This window comes from Dreissena polymorpha, chromosome 5 (genome assembly GCF_020536995.1).
Source record: "Dreissena polymorpha isolate Duluth1 chromosome 5, UMN_Dpol_1.0, whole genome shotgun sequence".
In the NCBI taxonomy this organism is placed as follows: Eukaryota; Metazoa; Mollusca; class Bivalvia; order Myida; family Dreissenidae; genus Dreissena; species Dreissena polymorpha.
This window is the reverse complement of record NC_068359.1, coordinates 94,798,691-94,825,580: the sequence shown is the minus strand read 5'-3', so window position 1 is coordinate 94,825,580 and position 26,890 is coordinate 94,798,691. Positions and strand designations below refer to the sequence as shown.

At 34.8% G+C, this 26,890-nt stretch overlaps 1 protein-coding gene across 4 annotated transcripts in view; it reads right to left on the bottom strand.

The window, feature by feature from the left end:
* The window catches only part of LOC127880873 (ATP-binding cassette sub-family G member 1-like), a 53,458-nt gene that overhangs the window by 4,608 nt on the left and 21,960 nt on the right, over positions 1-26,890 (bottom strand). Inside the window, exons 3-15 of one of the 4 annotated variants that reach the window (XM_052428345.1) lie at positions 22,340-22,529; positions 21,378-21,523; positions 19,766-19,889; positions 18,574-18,688; positions 17,336-17,453; positions 15,611-15,755; positions 14,054-14,110; positions 9,007-9,045; positions 7,091-7,192; positions 5,709-5,877; positions 4,430-4,530; positions 3,481-3,636; positions 696-814 (exon numbers count right to left, since the gene is read on the bottom strand). In XM_052428345.1, coding sequence (XP_052284305.1) covers positions 696-814; positions 3,481-3,636; positions 4,430-4,530; positions 5,709-5,877; positions 7,091-7,192; positions 9,007-9,045; positions 14,054-14,110; positions 15,611-15,755; positions 17,336-17,453; positions 18,574-18,688; positions 19,766-19,889; positions 21,378-21,523; positions 22,340-22,529 — 1,581 coding nt within the window. The remainder of the gene's footprint in view (positions 1-695; positions 815-3,480; positions 3,637-4,429; positions 4,531-5,708; positions 5,878-7,090; positions 7,193-9,006; positions 9,046-14,053; positions 14,111-15,610; positions 15,756-17,335; positions 17,454-18,573; positions 18,689-19,765; positions 19,890-21,377; positions 21,524-22,339; positions 22,530-26,890) is intronic. The other 3 variants (XM_052428346.1, XM_052428347.1, XM_052428348.1) reach the window with 3 other exon arrangements.

The window sequence follows — 26,890 nt, the reverse complement described above, 5'->3', positions numbered from 1 at the left end:
ATACATACCTTATGTAAGACATGTGGATGGCCCATTGGCAGTGCTATATACCCTATGTAAGACATGTGGACGGCCCATTGGCAGCGATACATACCCTATGTTAGACATGTGGACGGCCCATTGGCAGTAACACATACCCTATGTAAGACATGTGGACGGCCCATTGGCAGTGATACATACCCTATGTAAAACATGTGGACCCCCATTGGCAGTGATAAATACCCTATGTAAGACATGTGGACAGCCCATTGGCAGTGATACATACCCTATGTAAGACATGTGAACGGCCCATTGGCAGTGACACATACCCTATGTAAGACATGTGAACGGCCCATTGGCAGTGACACATACCCTATGTAAGACATATGGACGGCCCATTGGCAGTGATACATACCCTATGTATGACATGTGGACAGCCCATTGGCAGTAATACATACCCTATGTAAGACATGTGAACGGCCCATTGGCAGTGACACCTACCCTATGTAAGACATGTGAACGTCCCATTGGCAGTGACACATACCCTACGTAAGACATATGGACGGCCCATTGGCAGTGATACATACCCTATGTATGACATGTGGACAGCCCATTGGCAGTGATACATACCCTATGTAAGAAATGTGAACGGCCCATTGGCAGTGATACATACCCTATGTAAGACATATGGACGGCCCATTGGAAGTAATACATACCCTATGTAAGACATGTAGGATATCCACTGCAGATAGATTGGTATGGTGTCAAAGTTCACGAAGAACCCGCTGAACAGAAGTAGAGGTATTGATGTTATTGGTCCCAAGAACACTGCAACCTGCAAAGTAAACAGGAAATTTCCACTGTTAATTTGAATTGGTTAAAATAGTATCAACACATGACTATTGTCAAGCAATTAAGTCCCCTACCGGCTCCACCATTGTCAGAAATTCCAGATTTTTTTAAATATATATTTGTTGCCATAGCAACAAACTTTTTTTATTTAGGAACAAAATGAAATGACGTGCTTAATGTCCATATTGCCGTCTATCCTTGTTTCAAGTTTCATGAAAAAATATTAAGAACTTTAAAAGTTATTGCAGGATCCAGAAAACCACCATTTTCAGCAGTATTTCTAGTCTATTTGTTGCCATAGCAACCATAATTTTTGACGTCGGAACGAAATGAAATGACGTGCATATTGTCCATATTGCCATCTATCCATGTTTCAAGTTACATGAAACAAGAAATATCTTTAAAAAAGATATACGGCGTAAATAGTTTAATGAATGAGATCAAGGATAGCGAATGTCTTATTCTGTGCAGTTCTTAGCTGCATCACACGCAGTACGGGATGTTACGGGGAGTTTTCGCGGCTTATTTTACATTATAACATATTGCTGGTCATAAACCTATAGATACAAAACAGAAAACCAAAAGAAGAATGGAAGTGAAATTTAAACATATGAGTCAACCAGCCACACGAGAACAAACCTGTTTTAGTGGTCTGTCGGGCATTGCTATTTGATTCGATTATTAACAGTATCGAGAATCATCGTGCTCATGCTTAAAGTGATATTATGGGCATTTTGCACTGTTGAATTGAGCTGAAAAGAATTAACAGGTCAAAATAGTTAGTTAAAATGTGGTTACTGATCAATTATCTGCAACTCACCTTGCTACCAGTTGTTTATAAAAATATATTTTATATTCGATATTCTTACGTGACCCACCCAGTCCTGTAAGCCGAAATGATCCGTAAAACAATATTGTGTCTTTGTGTCGTATGAACAAATCTGCACTAAAACAAAATTTAGGTTCAACTCGTAAACGCATGATCAGTTGTCAAACGAAAGTACGGTTAATATTCAAATGCATTATTTTTCTCTTTCTGGTATATTGTTTTAGTATGTTGATGCTGCATTAATTACTATAAGTGTATATGAAGTAGAAACATCAAAAATAATCAACGGTTGCGATAGACACCTATAAACTGTTACATGCTCATAATATCACTTTAGTACATTAGGCAATATGGTGGAATAATTATTGTTAAATTTATTAAAAATAATATTTATCATTGTATTGTTGAAAACACATTAAGAATCTATTATTGACATACCATAATTATATTGCTGAATATCTTCTTTTAACATATTTCTGGTCTAAAGAAAATTCCAGGTAACCTAGTTCACGGATAGCGTCTTTATTATATAACGATTATTTTACTGACCGCGAACTCCGGTGATGACCTGTATATAAACTCTGAATGTCCGCGACTTGACCCGAAACCTCGCGGGTTGAAATGCAATTCTTTAAAGTGAGGCCTCGCTTCCACTGCTCTTTATACTTTTACATGTTAACATGTTGACAGGAATATGGAAGTAAGTACTAAATATGAGAACATAGCCTTTTAAGTATAAACGCTTTTGCGCTGGTAATACTCTGAAAATAAAAGGTGTACGCACAAACTGTATTGATGTCGAGAATTGAGTGTAAAACTGTTCTATCTATTAAGCCTTTTCATTAGAGATAAAATTGTTTCATACAGTAAAACAGTGGTACAAAGACGCGGATATGTTTCCAATGTTCTGGTGGTATACTCAAATCAGCCAATGGAATAAATGAAGTGTATTCATTCGTACCTAGTCGCGGGAAATTGTATTTGAATTTTATTGGACACTTACAAAGGTCAAGTCAGGGTGAAAAGCTGGCTTATGCAGCTTACGCCGAAAAATATTAAGAACTTTAAAAGTTATCGCAGGATCCAGAAAACCACCATTTTAAGCAGTATTTCTAGTCTATTTGTTGCCATAGCAACCATAATTTTTAACGTAGGAACGAAATGAAATGACCTGCATAATGTCCATATTGCCATCTATCCATGTTTCAAGTTTCATGAAACAATATTAAGAACTTTTAAAGTTATTGCAGGATCCAGAAAAGTGTGAAGGACGGACGGAGATGAAACCGGTAGGGGACTAATAATCATCAACATCAACATCATCATCAGGCTATAATTATTACAATCATCTAGAGTATTTTCTAACTTAACTTACCTGTTATCACAATCTACATAGCCATAAAGACATCAAATCATCATCATCATCATCATCATCATCATCATCATCATCATCATCATCATCATCATCATCATCATTAAGGGATTTCAATAGATTTTGAAAACCAGATATGTCAAATGAACCCAAACTTGAAATGTTCAGGGGTAAAATGAAATGTTCAGTGGTTAAATAACTTTAATCAAAGGTTATTTTGTTTAATACCCTTCAGATTTTCTTTTGAATAAATTTAAAAGAATACCATGCAAACAATACACATTTTATGATGAAAAAAATAGTTTGGAGTTACATTTTTTGGTAATTGTTTTGTCAATATGATGCAAGGAAGATTATTTGCATGAGTCACAAGTGAGACAATTTCGCTATGCTAGCATTTAAAAGCAGAATTCTGCTTCAGTTAAAATCCTTATCATCCCAAGTCTACCTGAAGAGATGTAGCGGCCCCTATTAGCAGCCCCAGTGACTGGGCCACAAGAGAGGTCTGTGTTGCCAGGGTCAGGAACATCACAAATCTCATCAGGTCACTCGGCTGTGATGTCATGAAGTACACGATGCTGCCGTAGATCAGGGGGTAGATGATCTGAAATGTATACAAATGGCTGAACGTTCGCTCAAAGTTTTAGAGGTGCAAATGAAGGCAAACGATTAATCATGACCAAAAGATATCCATTATTAGTCCAGAGTAAATTTTCTTTTAAAGGACCACTGTAATGATTGTGCGATGTAACCTACAAAACATTTAACCTCTAGTCTTTGCAGTTTCAAATGCATTTAAAGTATATTTTAACTATTGAGATATATAATTATATGTATTTGTTCTTACAATTTACTTTTGTGTTACAAGTACCAAATTGAGGCTGTATTTTTTTTTTAGACCAAAATACATTTAATAATAGGTTTGCATAACTTCTTTCAAAGTCACCATTTCCATGGTATAAAAATCACGAATTTTGATGATTATAAAAATTATCATTTTAAAAGTTTCTAAATCACTGTTTTCAACAATAATAAAATATATAACAATCTTGCAAATATTCAATAATCGTAACTTTGAAATCCTATAAAAATCCCAATTAAGAATGATTATATTAGCCTTGTTATATGAAAAATATGGACTAAATGCACTTGCTCCAAGCGTCACAGATTAGCCTGTGCAGTCAGCACAGGCGAATCAAGGAGAACATTTTCCAACTATACAGGATTTTTGTCTAGTAAAACGTTCTTTAAATGAAGTCCTTAAGTGCTGAAAGTTTTATCTCCGGTTGGGCTATGCAGTTTGCACAGGGTTATAAGGAATTAAACTTTACGCACATGGATTCAGCCCAGTTTTACCAGAACGAGGCTCAAACAATATAATTCTGTTTATTGCATACCTGGAAGGGGAGGTCGGCCATTGTCTTGGCAAAATAGTACGCCTTAAGACTGTACCAGTAGTTCAGATGCTCCCTTATGCACACAGTCATCTCCATTGGAACTGGAATTGGTGATTAACACATTGGAATTCCAACAAATTAATAATAATACAACATATAAATAAACATATAACAGGCAAATTGGTTGAATTGATATCCCCCCACCAATATGCTTCTGGACACAAAAGTGTTATATTTGACACAAAAAAAGGCATTTTTTCAAGATACAAAGGACCATAACTCCGTTATTAACATATGGTATTTGGCATGCATCATCCTCTTATTCATATATATATCCACATGCCAAGTTTCAATGAAATCAGCCAAAACACTTCTAAGGCACACACAAAAGGCATTTTATCAAGATACAAAGGGCCATAACTCCGTTATTAACAGATGGTGTACAATGCCATTTGGTGTGCATCATCCTATTATCCATATATATACTCATACCAAGTTTCAATGCAATCTGCCAGCGCTCTTCCAACATATGACTCCGGACGGACGAAAAGACGCACAGACGGACAACGCCAAAACAATATCCCTCCGCCTATGGCGGGGGATAATTATATTTCTTAAGAAGTTGTTTAGTCCATGCTGGTACATTAAGCTACAAACACTTCTTTGAACTAGCTTAAAAGTCTAGGAAGTTTTTCAGTACTAAGTTCACATATACCAGAAACTGACAAATGAATATGAGGCATGGATAGTGGTAGAAATAATTTCACGAGAACTAACGCCAGTTACTTACATGTTAAAACTGTAGGCCTAAGAGAAAAGTCAAGAAAGACTTTTCGGTTGCTATAATCTAATGTAAACTTCCTACTCAATATTTGACAACATTTCAAAAGGTCCATTTGAAACCCTTTTCCGCTTAGAAGCAAAGTTAAAATGGCTACATGCAACCAGCATAAAACAGAACAGCCTGCAAGTTTTTTGCAGTCAGTTAATGTTTTATGCAGTTTGCTGCTAAGCAGCATCTTAGGGTTGGAATTGAAGCCTTCACAACTTGAATCTTGTTAGAATGGTTAATAAAGTTTTAAAATTCTATTTGTTTTTCTAAGGGACAACATACATGTCAAAATCTGTATCTGCGTATAAAAAAGTTTTTTAATTTCTATTTGATTCTCTAAAGGACAACACACACGTCAAAATCTGTATCTGCTTTAAAAAAGGTTTAATGATCATTGAGTCAAAGTAAGCATCTGAGTGGTAAAGGTTTCAATAATAGATTACTTACATGTCATTACAGTGGGCATGAGAGCGGAGAACATAAGGAAGAGGACTGTGAAGAAGAGGCAGCCGGCGTTGTTGAACACCTTGGTCGCCTCGTTACCGATGCCCAGGTACAGCAGGCCAATCAGAATGCCCACGATCAGGTGGGCGATCAACCGAAGACGGGTCAGAGTCTGGAATGAACCAAAGTGGGTTTCAGACCTTTTTGAGCCGAATCTACCGGTCCCTTAAACTGACCCATTCCCAGAGTGACATGTTAAAATAAAATGCCTTTTTTTTTCAATTTGGAATAAGTTTTGAATAATAATTATGTCTCAATTTTATTTCAGTTATATCTTACAATGTATATAATTATAGTTTATCAATTTGGTTCTGATAATTTGACTTATTATAAAGAGTAACATAATTTTTTTAAAACAAAATCAGTGGATTTTTTTGCGCAAAACAATACCCAATCAGGAAATAGCATTTTTCCCAAAATGGCTAGAAAAAGGTATAGTTGCCATGAAAAGTCTGGAAAGTGTGTGTTTTGTGGCCATGTGAGTGACTGTAAACTTTGAATGACAAGTTTGGAAACAAGAGCTGTCAGAGGACAGCGCGCTCGACTATTCGAGTACTTGACAGTATAACGTAAGCCATCAAGGAGAGGGGGGGGGGTATAATGTGGGTGTGTGGTAATTTAATAGATGATCTTTCAAAAACAAGGGAAACAAAAAAAAATAATTTGGGGGGGGGGGATTCTGGGGTGGGGCATGGGGGATGGTTTGGGTGGAGTGCATTGTGGTATGTTTGGTAAGTGTTGTTTTGTCAATGTATGAATCAAATGTGATCATTAATAAAGAATTAATGGCAATTCAAGCAAAATGTTCAATTATCTAAGTATAAAATGGGCCATAATTCTGTCAAAATGCTTGATACAGTTGTCTGCTCTTATTTATAGATTGAGGTCATGTTGGTATACAAGTATGCAAAATATAAAAGCAATATGTCAAAGGACATAGGAACTATTTGGGTTGGTATGCAAACTTTAACATAGATTTATCAATAATATGCATATTCTAAGTATAAAAGGGGCAATAATTCTGTCAAAATGCTTGATACAGTTGTCTGCTCTTGTTGATACATGTAGGTTGGGGTCATGTTTGTAAACAAGTATGCAAAATATGAAAGCAATATGTCAAGGGACATAGGAAATAATTGGGGTAGTACGTAAACTTTAACATTTGCACACTAACGCTAACGCCGATGCTGGGGCGAGTAGGATAGCTCCACTATATAATTATATTTCATATATAATAGTCGAGCTAAAAATGCAATTAGATGCAATAATCATGCCTTAAAGCCTGTTTGTAATATACTAATATAAAGAAAGAATTTAATCCTTACCGCATCCCGCATGATGGACATGAAAGTGCGGAAGAAGAGGATCTTAAACTGTGTAAACGAGGATGTGTTAAACGTGTGGCAGTCATTTTCGCCCTTCATGTCCTGTGAATAAAGTGCAAAATATAGTAGAGCATGTATGAACATAGAAATGAGGTGGTTAAACCGTTTAAGTGTGTATATATGATCTTCCTTGTATTCAAATTAAATTAAATATTGATTTATAGCAAACTAGCATTATGGTGACCGTTCAGTTCAGTATAACATAAATGAAATTACAGTTTTATGCGACTGCTTTTGTTAAGTTAAGTCGAAAACTTATGTACAATCTGAGATATTCGGTGCAGAATTGCTTATATAAAGTAAATATTTTGTTTGAAAAAAAAACACACAAAAAACACGGTACATCTGTATCGGCCTATGCTTATATTAACTGCTTTTGTAATGAATTCTTTAAAGTAAGCAACAATGTCATTATCTTAACATTGCAAGTTTATTAATACCTTACATTGCTGACTTTTGCTCATTCATATCTTTGTTGGTTTTGGTTCAATTTTAAGATAATTAAATATTTGCATTGAAATGATATTTGCATTGAAATCTTTTTCGAACACCTTCAAGCAGCCATAAATGAAATATAATTCAAGAAAGCTTAACAAACAAAGTTACAATTTTATTTTCAAAGTAAACTACCTGTGTTTATATTGTGTAAACTATTAATGTGTAACATTCAATATCATCAAATAAAGCATTTTCATAAATTATTAGAAAAATCTGTTGCGTGCTGATAATAAATTACATAAACCATATTTGCACTAAATGCATGCGGCCTTTTAATGGCAATTTCAATCCAAAATAATTTTTATAGATATTGAATATTTCAATCACACATTTTTACATGAAATTGCAATTACACCATAGAAATTATCAAATAGTTATTGCTTAACCAAAACAATACCCAATTCACAAAAAGCCACACAAAAATGTATATTATTTGTCAGCTATAAATGAAAAACAATTAGTTCCACTTTACTTAACTTACTTCAGGAAACAAAATGTAAAAATATTACCTCATTCAAATATAAGTAAAATAATGGTAAAGAACAAAAAGTATGAACATGGGACGAGAAAAGAAAACCATATGCCATGGCAATTATGTCACAACAAAACAAAACCAATTTTTTACAAACAATTATCTGTTTGTACTTTGTACTCCTTGTGTTAAAAGCTGGAAGCACAATAAGTATCGAGTATTAAGGTTCTCTAGTCTATGTTAGTAACCCATGGGTACAAGGATGCTATACAACAATTCAAAACCACTACACATTTGTAAATAGTGTATAACATCAACTGACATAAATATCTCACAATACCTTAGACAAAACCCTTTTGTGTAAACCCACTATTCAGACCTCATGTGTAAACCCACTTTTGCTAACCCAGATTCGCAAACCACATACATGTTTGCAAGCCAACGTTGTCAACCTCAAGTTGAGTGCAAACAGCTTGTAACAGTATAATTATTTTGAACAGTGAACTATGTGACATTTCTTTGCATATTTGCTTGTAGTAACATCTGTTTTGTGCTTAATAGTTTAGTAATAAAACATGCCAATGTCTTAGAAAATACAATGAACCCCCACATAAATGTTCTGATTGAAATGAAGTATTTGATATTGTACATAAAAGTGACTCAAACTAAACTTTCTGATCAGAGATATTTAACAACTGAAAACAAATGTTTGCACTCAACCATACAACTCTGCACTTCCATTAAAACTCCACTGAAGTGAACACTTGTTACATATTTTTTTATCCTATAGCCAATACATTTTTGACGGAATAACTAAAAAACCAAATAAATCTAAAACTCCACTCATGAAAACCTATACTGTTAGTACATGCATGCATATACAAACCTCGCTGAGTGTCGATTCAGACTCAGAATCATATCCACTCTGTTAGAAAATAGATATGCATACAGCGATTTACTATCAACATGCTTAATACGTCATGAGATATTCTATGTACATGTACAGTATAATTTTCTATTAATGGTAAATGCATTTTTTGTGAATGTGTTTCTTACAATGCTATATATAGTATAAAGTATCATTTTACTAATTGTATAGTTATTTTTTCCTAAGAACATCTGGTATGTTACTGGTGTTTACAAAGTTCAGGAGTTAAGTTTTGCGCTGCAATAATCATTAGTGAGGTGTACATGATGGCTTCAGTTTCCCTAATATGATTAGTTTTTGCAGTTTTTGTTTTACAAAACCACACAGGTAAACCAGAGTTATGTTGCTATGTTCTTTTCAGAAGATATTAAATATTTATATAACTTCTTCGTTACTTTTTTTCTTCTAAAAATTGCAAAAACAAGAGCTGTGTTCATGAAAAACAATGCCCCCTACTGCGCCACTTTGAAGCCATTTATTTGACCTTTGACCCTGAAGGATGACCTTGACCTTTAACCACTCAAAATGTGCAGCTCCATGAGATACACATGCGTGACAAATATTGAGTGGCTATCTTCAATATTGCAAAATTTGACCTTGACCTTGAAGGATGACCTTGACCTTTCACCACTCAAAATGTGCAGCTCCATGAGATACGCATGCATGCCAAATATCGAGACGATATCATCAATATTGAAAAATGTTGACCTTTGATCTTGACCTTGAAGGATGACCTTGACTTTGACATTTCACCATTCAAAATGTGCAGCTCCATGAGATATGATACGCATGCATGCCAAATATCGATTTGCTATCTTCAATATTGCAAAATTTGACCTTTGACCTTGACGGATGACCTTGACCCTTCACCACTCAAAATGTGCAGCTCCATGAGATATGCATGAATTCCAAATATTGAGTCGCTATTTTCAATATTGCAATATTTGACCTTGAAGGATGACCTTGACCTATTACCACTCAAAATGTGTAGCTCCATGAGATACACATGCATGCCAAATATCAAGTTGCTATCTTCAATATTGCAAAGGTTATGGGCAATGTTAAAGTATTTGGACGGACTGACGGATGGACAGACTGACTGAAAAACAGACAGACGGACGGACTGACGGACAGTTCAAAAACTATATTTCACCCTTTGGGAGCATAAAAAAATTATGGCGAATGTAAGTTTTCAAACGGACGGACGGATGATATATATTTGACATGTGACCTTAAAGGATGATCTAGACCTTTCACCCTTCAAAATGTGCAGCTCCATGAGATACACATGCATGCCAAATATCAATTTGCTATCTTCAATAAAATTGAAAAAGTTATGGCCAATGTTAAAGTTTTTGGACGGACGGACAGACGCCATATATTTGACATATGACTTTAAAGGATAACCTTGACCTTCACCTTTCACCACACAAAATGTGCAGCTCCATGAGATACACATGTATGCAAAATATCAAGTTGCTATCTTCAATATTGAAAAAATTATGGCCAATGTTAAAGTTTTCGGACGGACAGACAGACGCCATATATTTGACATTTGACCTTGAATGATGACCTTTACCTTCATCTTTCACCACTCAAAATGTGCAGTTCCATGAGATACACGTGCATGCCAAATATCAAGTTGCTATCGTCAATATTGAAAAAGTTATGGCCAATGTTAAAGTTTTCGGACGGACAGATGCCATATATTAGACATTTGACCTTGAAGGATGACCTTGACCTTTGCCTTTCACCACTCAAAATGTGCAGCTCCATGAGATGCACATTCATGCCAAATATCAAGTTGATATCTTCAATATTAAAAAAAGTTATGACCATTAAAGTTTTCGGACAGACGGACAGACTGCATGACATACTGACATACTGAACGGACAGTTCAACTGCTATATGCCACCCTACCGGGGCATAAAAAAATATATATAAAGATAACACAGAAGAACAAAAAAAAGCTGATTGTCATATTTGCCAATTAAAATATATTCAATAGTTTTCTACTATCATCTCCTTAACCTTAAAATTGTTATGCTTATTTCAAAATTGTCACAGAGTTTAAAATATGAAGTTGCATTTGGCTTCAAATGCAAATTGAACAAGCATATTGTTGAATTAATATCCCCCGCCAAAAATAAATTTTGTGACAGACTGACGAACAGACTGACAGAAAAATGTATGGACAACGCCAATTCTATATCACTATGCCTTTGATGGAAGATAATAATTAGGAGTTCTGATTTTGTAAGGTATGATTATGCTTGGCAATACATGTACCGGTAATAATATCTAGATTTACATATATTATCAACAAACATTTTAAAATAAATATAAAAGTAATATGCAATTTTCATCATATACTTTTTTTTAAAAGGTAACACAAATAAAAAGGATTCATACAATTTCACACTGTAAATAGTAATATAACAAAAAGTATCTGCCAAATGGTGATGTATTTAATGTTATATTCATTTAATGGAGTCAGGATTTTGAAAAAAGTTCTAAGAAAAAGGTGAAGGTATATGTTTTAGGACACATACATGTATCATTGAACACAATATTATCATTTAATGGAAACCTTCTTTTAAATCTTAAGACTGAGTCACAGCATTATGTAGTATGTACCCTTCTTAATTGCAAAATCTATGAAACATAACAACTTCTACTCACATGCCATGCAAGCACTATTTGTCATGCAAGCACTATTTGTAACGAGACAAATTGGAATACAAATCAAAACAAATGAATTAGGATGGTTTTAATTTTGCATCACTCTTACAGTGTACATTCTACATGCAAAGAATAAAAAGAATATGATCAATCTAAAGTAAGGCCTGTGCTAAACACTTTACCACTTAGATACGTCTTTTGACGCAGTTGTAGTCCAATCATAAAAGAAAAATTTAATTAAATACATTTCTTACAAAATTTAAGTTTTACAGGTTTCATTTTCAACCCTAAGTTACTGATGAGCAGCAAACAGCATTAAACCTGAACAGACTGCGAGTTACTTGCAGGCTGTTCTGGTTTTATGATGTTTGCATTAAAAAAAAGTCACTTTGCTTCTGAGTGGGAAAGGGTTAATCACATTTTTAATATCTCCAGTCTGAGACTTTTATACTATCCGCTGACTACCGGTAGATATAATGACATCACAAAAGTGGTATGTTCAGGTGAACTTTAAAGTTTCTGACTATAAGACCACACTTTCTATTGTGGCGCCAAATGTGATAGTTGGATTGTAGCATAGGGATAAAATCAAACATCTTTACTTAACATGATGTTTAATAGCTTCAAAAATTGACACCTAGATCTGTTTACTAAAAACTTTCACAACCAGTTAAGCTATTAGCCATAATTCTTGGATCAAGTCATAAATGTGTCTTTTATCCCTTTAATATAAGCATTTATTGAAATAAATGTTTTAATGTGATGGCAAATTTGCATATGCTCGAATAATTCGCATATTCTGTATTATATCATTTATTTCAAATTTAATTCACTTTGGTCTGATTTTAAAGACTCTTACATGTACCTCAAATAGCTGTTAAAGTTTTGAGTAACCCGTCCAGCCATAAAACTTAACGGTCAACCGATCCCGACCTCTTTTGCGAGATTTTCTGATCTTTACAATTAAAAAATAATTGAGCAAACAAAAGGATTTCATTTCAATAAAATTGGGTCTTAGCATATTCTATTTTCATAAAGTTCAACTGTCAAAGTTGTTCAATATTGATTTGGTTTGCTTCTTAAGATTTTAATTACATGTAGGCCTTCGTGGATGAACATTATATTGATTGCCCTCGCTAACCCCTGGGAATAAAATATTATTTCTTTTCTATTGTGTTCCATGACTGCTAAAGTCCGCACATTTATGGATCATAGCCCAAAGTTCAAAGGTTCAACATCAATAGTGTCAATGACACACATTGAATATCTAGTAAAGGCATAAAACATATTTTTACTGATGAAGAGTCAAGCATTAAACCAGTAAATCAGATAAGTAGATTTTTGTCCTGTGCACATTTGTGTCATTAGACCTCATCTTAAACACTGAAATATGATTTTTAATATCATGTCATTCTGTCTATAAGCATTTCTGTCATGCAATTTTGTCAAAAAGACATTAACATAAATTCAACTTCACTTGAAGGACACTTATTTTAAATCAATCTTAAAATTGATCAAATTTAAATCATTTTTAACTTCAAGCAGAATTTTGTTGACACACTTTACTTAAGCAAACATGCATGGTACATGTAGATTTATCATGCATGTAGGGCATCAAATCAGCCACTATTAATTCAAGCCTTCAATTTTGAAGTTTGAAAGCAATATACACAAACAATCGTACAGAACAGGTGCATAAGTCATTATTAATCAATAGCCTGGGACTAAAAACCCACCGATTGTCAAATTACAATCAAATACAATCCTGATTGTCAAATTACAATCAAATAAAATCCAAACAAGAACACTTATTTAAGAGTTTCCAATTCCTGTAGGATTCCAAATAGTTTTCAAAGTCTAGTATTTAAATGATGTTGAAAATGTTTTCCCTATAAATAGATCATTAAAATTATTAATTCCATTTAATACATTTAAGGCACTTTTGTAGAGGACACTACCAATCTGTTAAAAGAATATAGGACATCAAAATGAGTCAAAAATAGTTTACAGATAAAAACAAAGGGGTACATTGATTTGTATTATTATGCAAAAAGTAGTCACTGATACAGTGATTGCCAACACTGAATCAGTAACGCTTTATAAGACTTGGATGTCAAAATCATCAAAATTATCAACAAAAGAGTCTAAAATAACAAACACAAGCTTTTGATTCACAATGGGAGATAATCACATCAAAACAAGATTAACAGATTAACAGTGAAGAGAGGCTTAAAGACTACAAAAGCACAGAAACGAATAACTGAAGTCGTGCTCGAAAAGCTGGTTACCATGGAAACATACAACCAAACTAATGCGTACAAACCTTGTTGCCAGAATCAGAACTAGGTGTACTAGCTCTTGATGAAGTCGACGCAATTTCCTGGCCAAGAAAATTGAAAATTTAAGTAAAATTGTTCATATTATGGTCCCACTGTATTTTCTGTAGCTTTTAAAGCCCATGGTAAATGGTTTTTCAAACAATGAACAGGTATATGCCACGAACATGTTAACTCCACTATGATTTCATGCACCTCACGTCTAAAATGAGGGGATTATGACCCATGCCCAAGAAATTAGAAAGCTAAGTGTCAATTTTATCAAAACCGTGGGGAATACAAGTTTACAAGTTTTTATACATAAATGGTTAACTTTTGATGATAAAACTTTCATAATACCCCGGTACAGAAAATTCCAAATACAAAGATACTTTTTGCCATTGGGAATATGACCCAATAAAGTCTTTAAAATCAGCCAAAATGCTTAAATGATAATTGGAAGTGTTTGAAGCTAATATTTTAACTCTTTGTATACTATTTTAAACTTCCTCCTAATGACTTTGAACCTTATCTTGAAACCGTTCCAGATTTACATGTATGCCACTATCAATACAACTCTCTTGATAAACACTCTATTACTATACTAATAAACGACAAAACAATTAATTTCCTAATTAATCCCAGAAGGCTACCTAAATAAAAATCCTACAAATGTAAATCATAATGCAATTTTTGAAGAGGTGCCTGCTGGGCCCAAACGAATATGAATAGTACATTAAGTAATTATTTTCTTTAAATTTCCAATTTTTCTGAATATTATCACTTAAAGAAAATAATGATTTAAAAACAGGGCATACTCTGCCTTTCGCCAAATAAGCCATTGGCTATATATTGACCTATTTGGCTAAAGAAAATTCTATTTGGCTCAAACTTTTTCTGAAAAAATAAATAAATATAGCCAAAAATAGAAGAATTTTGCCATAGCAAGGCGAATTTGGCTAAAATATTGTTTGATGTGTATTTGTTGAGAATTTATTTTAGTCATAGCTTAAGTTCTTCTCAATATACTTGCAAAGTTGGTGAGACAACACTGAGTACTAAGAAATTCACATCTTTAACTTGTATTGCCGGTATCCTAAAAAATCACTTACAAATCCCAAATCCTACTGGATGAAAATAGAACAAGAGCTACGCATAACGGGTGCCAACTGGCGTGTGCAGTTTTGAATAAATGAAAGCTTGTCAGATTTTTTTTGTGGACAGTTAACTTGACCTTTGACCTAGTGACCCAAAAATGGGTGTGTCGTGTAGAACTCATCAGGGTGCATCTACATATGAAGTTTCAAAGTTATAGGAGGAAGCACTTTGATTTTAGAGCAAAATGTCCAGGTTTTAGCATGACGTGGACGGCAGACGACACAATTAGCTGGCTATGACAATATTTTAGGTTTTCTCCGAAAACAGCTGAGCTAAAAGCTACTTAAAGAGAGTTTCACCATAAAACTCTAACTTGAATCCCAAAAAATCATGTACTAATTCTGAATCCCCAAAAAATCACTTCCAAATTCTGAATCCCACCCAATCAAATTTCAAATCCCACTTACGGAGCTTTTCTCATTGCAGGAGAGGAAGTGTTCGCCAGGTACGTAGGTGGTGTCGTTCCTGGTTGTAAGCAGATGATCGTTCTCCGAGGGATCTACATCAATCTCTGGGGCCTCGGCTATTGAAGACATGCTGCTCTTGGAAGTCCTAAATACACATGGGTGTTTCTGTCACTGCTTTATTAATATGATTGTTATTATTATTATTATAATTATTTACTTTTATTATTTGTTTATACAATATCATTGTTATTATTATTTTTTGTTGTTTACTTCAATTATTTTCATACACACTAATATTAAATTATAATTATTGTTATTATCAGTATTATTATTATTATCATTTACTCTTTGAATTGTCCAGTTTTGCAAGTATATTTATTATTATTTAAGACAGTAAGTCAACTTTGGTATGTTGCAAGCAAATTTTTGGACAAAACATATATTTACAAATATTATGGACATACTTTTTTTTGAGATTTGTTTCAACCTGTCTAATAAAACAACATTTGTCCCTAAATAAATCAAGAAGGCCATGAGGGCCCTGAATTGCTCACCAGAGTTCAAGGGACACCGTTTGACAAGACTTGACCTGATAACCTAGCTTTAAACCCCAGCTTCAAATATAGCCTTGATATTATAAGGTACAAATTCTGACCATGTTTCATCATAATGGAGCCATAAATGTGGCCTCTACAGTGGCAACAAGGTTTTCTTACATTGTATCCAGCCATTCAGTTTCCAGCCCACATGAGCAAAATCCCAACTCAGCCTAGATATTGTCAAAGGGAATCATCTTACAAAGTTTCATCAAGATCGAGCAATAAATGTGGCTTGTAGAGTTGCATCAATATTTTGTGTGTAAGATTTGACCTGGTGACCTAGTTTTATGACACATGAGAACCAGATCAAGCTCTGTCTAGATATTTTCAAGATAAGCATTCTGATGCAAATTCATCAACATAGGGTAATAAATATTGCCTTTAGAGTGGTAACAAGGTTTTGATAAAATTTGACCAGGTGACCTAGTTTTCTGGAAACATCTGAAAAGACTCCAACTTGCCCTGGATATTATCAACATAATCATTGTGAATGAAATAAAAAATTAGGCATCTGGAGAGAAAACAAGTAAAAAATTGATGACTGCACAACACATGCCAATGGAAAAAGGACATCAGCGATTTTTTTCCTTCTTTATAAAGTACCTGTAAAGTCCCAATTACGAAAAAAACTACAAATTTCCCAATTGCTGGCCAAAAAATTCCCAATTTATGTTTAAAAAAAAAAAAAAATTGAGGGGGGGGGGGGGTAAATGTAACATTTTGTTAGTTTCCCTGTGCAGCTCTATAGTTTGAACCTAGTTAAATATAATATGAACAGCTTGAAAACACTAAGTTATCAATTTTAAAGTATTTGGGAGCATTAAAATCAAATACACCAATTTCCCAATTTGAGGGTTTCACGACTCGATTTTTCCCAATTTGAGGGTTTTCACGACTGAATTTTTCCCAATTGGACCGGTACAGGTACTTTTCACAATTGGACAAAAAAAATCGCTGGACATAGACTGACCATAATAGATTACTAGGAGAAATTTTTACTCAGGTGAGAATATAAAATCAGTGTGTTTTATTATGATTTAAATTTCCAATGGCCAGTTAAGGTTTTGTAACAAAATGCAGGCTGTTGTAAAAATATGAATGTTTGTTCAATTTTACACCTGCTCACCTGTTTGAAGACGCCTGTGCCTGACTGGCCACAAACTTGTCCATGTTGCCAGACCTAACGGACGCCACAAGCTGTTTGACTTTGTCTTCTCCGGCCTCGCCCGACGCTACCTCCATCACTGAAAACAAATGAATCTCATTCAGGAAAAACTGGGCTTCAAGGGGCCTTTTCACAGATTTTGGCATGTTTTGAAGTTTGTCATTAAATGCTTTATATTGATAAATGTAAACATTGGATCTAAAAAGCTCCAGTAGAATTTCCAGAATAAAATTAATAAAAGGAAAAAAAAAGTAGACCGCATCGGGGCTCGAACCAGCGACCCCCGGAGTCCTGGAGTAAAAAACAATTAGACCACTCCGCCATCCTGCCAAGTGAAAGACGTATTTTATACTTTATATAAGCGATCTTCGTAGTTTCACAAAATTAAACCACAACAACAGAACTCTCCAAATTATTCCATCGTTTCGCGTTGCAACGCTTTATAATTTTCAGGTTTTTAAATCGTCAAAAGATGCATATAATGGCTATATTAGACCATGGTCAATGTTCAGTATTACTGTTTCCTCACAATTATCATAACTAAAACAAAAATTTGCGAATCTGAAACAACTTTTTTCAATTTTGTCAATTTACCAAAACGTGAAAAGATCCCTTTAATGCATGCCAAGAATATTCATTGTATCATAAATTAGTGTATTCTTATTCAAAATGTCTGACAAAACATTCAGGTGTTAAGGTTCATTGAACATTTGACTTCGTGGTTGAGCGGAGCCATGAACATTAACCCAAATATAGTGTGTGATTCATAATATTTGCTTCACAGTAAATGGAGTCAAAAAGCTGTCCTTTAGTGCAGTGGTTGTTAGTTCATTCACTTTCACCTAAGCCACTAGGGTTCAATCCCCTTTCCCGGAAACATGTCAGTTGGTTGCTGGTCACCATACAGCATGTACAGTGGGTTTAACCCCCCCCCCCCCCCCCCCCCCTCCGCTAAAATGGTACACCAAAATTGAACTAAAATGCTGGAAATCGCAGCTTTAATTAAAACTTCGTCCCAACTTTTTGAGACTTGCATGTAAATAAGGTACGAGTGCTGTGACATATTCCCGGTCCTTACATAATGCAGCCTCAGACATTGAAAACACTTTATACCTAGCCTCATGTGCAAAGGGTCTCATAAACTTTATTAAAATAACATAGAAACACACACAAATGGAGTGGACACAATGGACCCTTACCATAGTCTGCAGGGTTGTGATAGGCAGGGCACTCCATACCCAGGGACTTGAAGTACGGCAGCAGGTGCTTGATACCGCCCCCATACACACACTCCCCATTGGCAAGCATGTACAGCTGTGGAAATAATGGACAAAATTTACTGCAAGCATGTACATCTGTGAAAACAATGGGCAAGATTTACTGCAAGTATGTACAGCTGTGAAAACAATGGGCAAAATTTACTGCAAGCATGTACAGCTGTGAAAACATTGGGCAAGATTTACTGAAAGCATGTACAGCTGTGAAAACAATGGGCAAGATTTATTGCAAGTATGTACAGCTGTGGAAACAATGGGCAAAATTTACTGCAAGCATGTACAGCTGTGAAAACAATGGGCAAGATTTACTGCAAGCATGTACAGCTGTGAAAACAATGGGCAAGATTTAGTGCAAGCATGTACAGCTGTGGAAACAATGAACAAGATTTATTGCAAGCATGTACAGCTGTGGAAACAATGGGCAAAATTTACTGCAAGCATGTACAGCTGTGAAAACAATGGGCAAGATTTACTGATAGCATGTACAGCTGTGAAAACAATGGGCAAGATTTACTGCTAGCTTAACAGCTGTGGAAACAATGGGCAAGATTTAGTGCAAGCATGTACAGCTGTGGAAAGAATAAGGAAGATTTCCTTTTGTTATTGTTGTTCTAGTAGGGATTTTTTTCCCTGTTTTTAACAGTATTTTAGTCATATCACTGCATTGTCTTGTATTCAGAAAAAGTGATGTAACAATGAAAAAAACATCGCAAACACTCCTCATATCTATCTTTTTTTTTAAAGAACTTCTTTTTTTAAATATCACATCATTCATGTTATCTTCATGTCCATCGTTATGGGTTAAATCTCAACATATTCAATGTTAAAAACACTTCTATTCTCAATGTGTTAATATTTGTAGGACAAATTTAAAACAAACAAACCAATTTTAGATTTTTTAATCCAAAGGCCTCTACCTCTTCCCAAAAATGATGAAAAAACACAGGCACATTTTTTTTTGTCAACTTATATTTCCGTGCAAGTCCACTTACATGGTCAAACATCATAAACAAACATTAATTATCTATGTCAATACTTTGAAAATAAGCTGCAGTTTCACAGCACATTTTGTTTGTCAACACAAACGGTAGAACATTGTTGCAATTCCACTTACATGGTCAAACATCATGAAGAGCTTGGCACTGGGCTGGTGGATGGTACATATGATGGTGCGACCCCCTGCTGCCAGGCTCTTTAACAGTGACAAACACTGGAAACAGGAAGAGCTGTCCAAACCACTGAAATACAAGACATATTTGTGTAAGAGATAAAAAACACCATTACTGCTTAACAGAAGCATGGGTCATGCATCCCTGACATGTATTTCAAGTCCAAAGAACAAGGTTCTGTTGAACATTTATACCAGTCATGGGAACCAAAAGTCAAGGTAAAATGTCTATTGATGGTGATTAATGCAAAATGCATAATTTTGAAGCAAATGTAATAAGAAATTATTCTTATTTTGACCGCTTTATGTATGCTTAAGAAAAATGATTTATCAATGTATTGTTCACTAAGGAGATCACTATGTAATCTTCACTTTTTCTTATATGCACACTAGAGCTGTAACGATTCAGTTCGATGCATCGAAAAACCTGTTCAACGCCGTCGAATCGATTTTCGATACCAAAACGGCCAATTTCGATTTGATATGCTGCAATCCCGAATGATCCGTATTTTAATCCTTACCTCATAAATCCGTCGTCTAAACTTTCTTGTCATTTGTAATACGTCTTGCAATTGGTCAATAGCCAATATGGCATCCAATGAATGAGTGAATAACATGCTGAGCTTTACATCAGTCGGTAAAATGGCTTCTTAAACCACGCTGAAAGACGCGCCGTCAAAATTACAATCAAATGTACGGAACATTTCGTGTTTCGCGTAGGTTCTGATGCAAAGGCAACTTGCAAAAAGTGTTTTGTTGACGTGAGTTGAAATCAGTTAGTTGGTTTGTTTACTAAACAGTGTGCATTCTGTTAAGAAGTCAATTGGAAATTGTTTATATACTTACATGTTTTTTTTCTGTTTAACAGACGTGACACATTGTGCATTTTATGTTATAATTTATTTATGAATAACTCAACAGGAAGTTGTGTTCAATAAATGTGTAACTTACAAAACATGCATTTTTAAATTGTATTTTAAAAATTAAAGACTTTAAATTTACAACAAAATAACTTAATAAGCTCATAACAAATACCAAACAAATTAATTCATGCCCTGCACAAACCAAACACGAAATAGTTTGTAAAATAAGCAGCAAATAGTTTAATTTGAATCGAATCGAAAACAATCGAATCGGACCATTTGGTATCGAAATCGAATCGAATCGAATGATGAGTGAATCGTTACAGCTCTAATGCACACATAAAAGTGGATGGTTCATCAAGAACTTAACTAAAGAAAGCTCCTGTAGACACTGATCTATGCCCAAATAGCCCCAATATACCTGTTGTTCCCTACAATTACATGATTTGATCATACCTTTGCAATCTTAAGACACATAAAATTACAAACTCAGTAAATATCTCAGGGTGTGATTTAAGAACAACCTCAAGGAAGGAAAATGCACTACCCCCATTACAGGGTTCAATTCAACTCTTTATTGGCATAAATATCAAGTCAATTTAATAAAACATTTTGACATTAAAATGGAGCAAATCAGATGGAAAGAATATAAACCAAGGCCTTAAACTTTATAAAATATAGTAATTGTTCTGTACCTGGTTGGTTCATCGAAGAACATGATAGGTGGATTGTTGACCATCTCCAAGGCAATGGAGAGGCGTTTGCGCTGACCGCCCGACAGGTTGCTGGTCCGAGTCTTCTTGTGGTCCATGAGACCCAGAGTCTCAAGTATGTCATCCACCTGAACAACAAATGTCAAATGGCTATTGCTATGTAGAAACAGGGCTTTTCATACCATTTTTGGACCTATACCTGTGAATTTTGGAATTTTGGCCTAAATTAACTTAAAATTGGGGGAAAAGTATTATTGCTTGATTAAAAACCTTTGAATAATTTTAATACATTTGTAATAATGACTTACATAAAACAAAAACAAATTTACCTAAAGATATTCCTTCTAAGAACGCGTAAAGGTAATGAATTTTAGCAAGTTCTCACCAAGTATTCCTTCTATGAATGCGTAAAAGTAATAAATGATAAATAGAAACCAAACAATTCTCACAAAGTAGTCCTTCTAAGAATGCTTAAAAAATTTGTATATCATCGAAACCATAACAATCTCGCCAAGTATTCCGTCTATGAATGCTTAAAAGTAATTAATTCATTAAAACCGCAAAATTTTCTGCTAAGTATTCCTTCTCTAACATGATCACCACCTGCTGTCTCAGAGATGCTATGATGAATAAAAGTCATGAATGATCAAAGTCATTAAAACCAACAAGCAAACTGGTTGAATTGCATGATATCCTCGCCATTATACTTCTGGACACAAAAAAGCATTTTTTTCAAGATACAAAGGGCCATAACTCCATTATTAACAGATGGTGTACAATGCCATTTGGCGTGCATCATCATAGTATCCATATATATACTCATACCAAGTTTCAATGAAATCCGTCAAAGCACTTCCAAGATATGGCTCCGGACAGACGGAAAGACGGACGGACAAAGCCAAAACAATATCCCTCCGCCGATGGCGGGGGATAACAATCCTCACCAGGTATTCCTTCTCAGACATGGGCATCTTCTCCTCCAGTTTCAGGTTGGCCGAGCACATCATGGCCTCCTCCACGGACAGATGGGGCAGCAGGTGGTCGTCCTGCATGATGTAGCACGAGTACTTGCGGAACGAGCGCAGGTCTCGCTCCTTCTTGCGCACCAGGATTTCCCCCTCGATGCCGCTGACCCTGCAAGACAGGATGATGAGAAATATATGAGGCGTGCTCTGTGAATCGGGCGTTAAGTGTGTAAGCGTTAATTGTTAACCCAGATTAGGGACGACACTTTCCGCTTTTATGATATTTTCCGTTTAAAAAAAGTCTCTTCTTAGCAAAAATCAACATTTTGCAGAAAGTGTCGTCCCTGATTAGCTTGTGTGGACTGCACAGGCTTATCTGGGACGACACTTAACGCACATGCATTAAGCCCCCTTTTCACAGAGCTGGCTAATATGTACAATGTATGTGAGCCTTCCTAACGAAATATGCAGCTTAATTGATTCTCTTTTGATTTCAAAGCAGAGCTGATGGTTCACATTTTGCATTTTAATACTTTAACCCTTTGAGTGCTGGAACCGGATTTTGAAGGTTTATGCAAACAGTTTGGATCCAGATGAGACGCCACAAAACTTGGCGTCTCATCAGGATCCAAACTGTTTGCTATTCTGATAGTATTCTTTGAAAAAAATCGAAGAAAATGCTAATTTTAGAAATTCAGCAGACAACATTTTAGCAGACGACAAATTACCCAGCATGCAAAGAGTTTAGTATGAGCAAATATGGATGGGCCTTGCTCTGGGATAAAGGGGCTTAATGCATTTGTTGTTCAATATTAGCCAAAGCAGTAATTAAAATTCAAAATGTGCACCATCTGTATTACTTTGAAATCAGATAAATACTTAAATCAAATCTTTTGTGTCACCAAGTTGGAATGTAACCATTTCCCATGATTGGTTCACTGAAATGGTAATGGCCCAATAGATATGGTGTCTTCCTCTAGACTGCGAGGTCAAGGGTTCAATCCCCAATCAGTAAGCACCTCAAACAATATTATAAAACACCTGGTACTGGTTATTCCCTGAATGTAAACTCAACAATATCTCCCTAAACTCAAGGCTATGTAAGCAATATTGCGAAAATAGTTTTAATTTAAATACACAACGGGTAATTGTGTGAGAGGACACGTGTTTTCTCAACTATATTATTTACCCACTATTGCCCTTACAAAAGCTTTTACATCAAAGATACTAAGCTTTGGCTTGATATGAAACTACAACCTATCCAGAGGTAGCATAAAATATTGCTTTGATACATGCAACAGTATTTCATCTAACTTCTTGGAATTTTATTCAATAACAGATGTTTACGTAAATTACTCTATGCAAGAAAATGATGAATTCTTTGAAATGAGTGTTTTGTTGATCATCCTTTTATTTGGCAGTTGCCAGTTGGCATCAATGCCAGGCATTTTTATTAAATGGCAGGCTTAATCTTCCTACCATTTGATCATGTGAGACATTTATGAACATGTATGAACCAGTTTGTGGACTAATGTTTGATAACAAATTGTGTGATAAAGTCAAGTGTGTTGTGCATGATACAGTCTTAACAACCAGGCACATTGACCGAAATTATACTGAAATACAGAGTGCTACATGTAATTATTAAGGGGACATATCTACTCGAATATGCATCATTTTCTATCACTGAGTTTCATTACCGTGATTGTTTGTCCATAAAACTGTGTATCTAGCTGTCAATAATTAATGAATGATTAAACCAATGATGGATATAGGGGGGTAGGAATGATGAAATTAATTGAGTTATGCAGTTCAGGAGTTCAGGAATTCAGGAGTAATGGTGGAGGTGATCATGGAAAGATGGAATGAATTTAGGAATGAAGGAAAGAATATAAGAAACAGGACATTAATAAGTGTAAGAGATCAGGAACAAATAAGGGGATAAAAGAAAGAGAATGAGTTTATTGCTCGGAAGGATCACGTATGAAGAACAAAAGAAAGAGAATGAAGGAAATGAAAGAGAGATACAAGGCATCCGAAAAGGGAAGAAAAAAAAATAACACGCAATACTTTCATGCTAAATGCATTATGCATTCAGTATATGTCTTCCCCTCCAAAAAAAGCATTAATAAAACACTGAAACGAGAAGATAAATGCACACAGCAAATTTACACTAAAATACCTGTGCAATTTGTTATACTATCAATGTATTCCATACACAATTCCTTGCGAAGAATTTAACACTTGCATGCAAACAGTGTTTTATTCCTCCAGTTTATCTTTCAAAAACAATGCCAGAGATAAATAAGAACCTGTTTTGATACTTAACTTGAAATAATGAAATCAGAATTGTATGAACATAGCCTGCGCCACTGAATATAGACAGCTGTTCATATTTTTTCTAAAACCTTCATTATACTCATTTATAACTTGAAACACAAATTAATATATTTTTTGACAATAAACATCCAAATTAAAGCAGAACAATGCTTTAAATTTGAAATAAAGTGTATCAATTATTTTAATTGAGTGGTCTTAATTATATATATTTAGTAGAAATGTGGTTGCTGCTGGTTATGATGATGATGATGATTATCAGAAGAAGGAGGAGGAAAAGGAAGAATAAAATAATGATGATGATTATCAGTGAGTGGAAAACAATAATTCAACTGATGAATCTCATGTTAATTTTGGTAAAAATCTGACTATAGAAGTTTCTAAAGGCAAAACAACAGTTGTTTATCTTTGACGAACTGCCGTATTAACAGGCAATCAAACAATGGCGAAGAGCCATAATTGTTAAGTGACCATTAACTGTCTATACCGCAAAGTGAATTTATAGGAAATCAATGTTTTGGAGGGCTGGTAAAGACCGGTTCAATTATCATGCAGATCAGAATTTGACTGTTTCCAAACAATTTGATACCAGTCTAAACAAACAGTTTTTACATACTGCATTACTGGTAAAAGCTATTATCACCTCGTTAGATCTATTACCATCCTCTTATTCACAGGTTTCTATGAAACTTAACAATAGCATGATTGGTAACAAAAACAGGAAATACAAAATATCTAAACATTTGACGTGAAAAATGACCTTGGTGCATGTTCTACCTCTCTGAACAGGTGAAGACTATATACACTCCGACCCCTACTTTTGGTCACCCCTCATTGCCGGTCGCCCCATGTAGGCGGCCGGTCTGTGCCGCGACCGTCAATAAGGCCTAACAAAAAAATATGTTTGTTTCCACTGACATGGCCTAAAAAATTAGGGTAGGTAGGTAGGCAAATAATTTTATTTTTAAAAATATTTTTTTTTAGAAAATGTCGTACATGGTGCATCTTCTTCTCATTTTTTTGTGTATAACTGTATGTACAATAAATTTGATGATGTTTGTAACGCAATATGGCTTTATTTAAATGCTTTAATGAAATAAAAACTTGCTGTTCATAAATTTTGCATTTGTTGCTTTCCTTATTTCCGAGTTTAATGTTGACTTCTGGCAGCGGCTTTAATAGTCCATTTTATTACCAATAAAAGGCATTACTAAAGTCGCAGTAAGCTTGACCCTCAGTGTCTATAGGAATTCAGTGTTGTTATACTTTCCGTTCCTTTGGAATCATGGAGTATATACTATATTATTTATAATTTATAATATATTAAATAGCCCAAAAGCCATGCTTGGGGGACGCGAGTGGTGTTGCGTGTAACATTATCACCATGAACAGACCCAATCAAACTGGGTGTGCTATTATATTTCTTGGATGCAGTTTATGCTTCCAAAGGACCACATTTTCAGATTATATTATGTTCTGGTGTCGTGAGGTCTATCTACCAGGGCTAGCGCTGTCCCTAAATTTCTTTGAGCCGACCAGCTGAGCTGCGCGAAAACTGGTTTTGAAATAATTATATACACATTTACTATCAACTTGTTTATATTCTTTTAATGACAACAAGGGCATATCAGTGATATCACATATCATAATGTAACATACATTTTTCAATATACAAATAATTAGTATGGTACTTGTCAAAGTACAAACATAAGTTATTTTATAGATGAACATTTAATAGGGGTGTCGATTGTTCCAAATTTGAAATCCTGAAAATTAGGCCGGGGGTCTTGGAACCGCAGCCGCAGGAATCCAACAGGAATAAAGGGCAGATCCACCAACCCATCCAGAGCCTTTACTAATTGTTCTTTTTTATAGTCTTTCCAATTGTATTTTCAGGTGAATACAATTTAAAATATTATAAACCACACCGTCCGTATCACCGCATGTGCATTCGTCATTCTATTTCTTCTATAAAGAACTTCGAAAATAAATTATAATCGACGAAAAATAATTACTGTATCCGAAAACGACAGTCCGAAAAATTGTACGCGTTTGCCACATTAATTAAAATGTGCATATCGTTTGACTGCAGACATTGCAAAACCTAGCAAATATACAATTTGGTTGCCATATTGCTTTACAATAGCATTTTTGTGGGTAAAAAACAACTTAATTATCACCTTTTAATTTCAA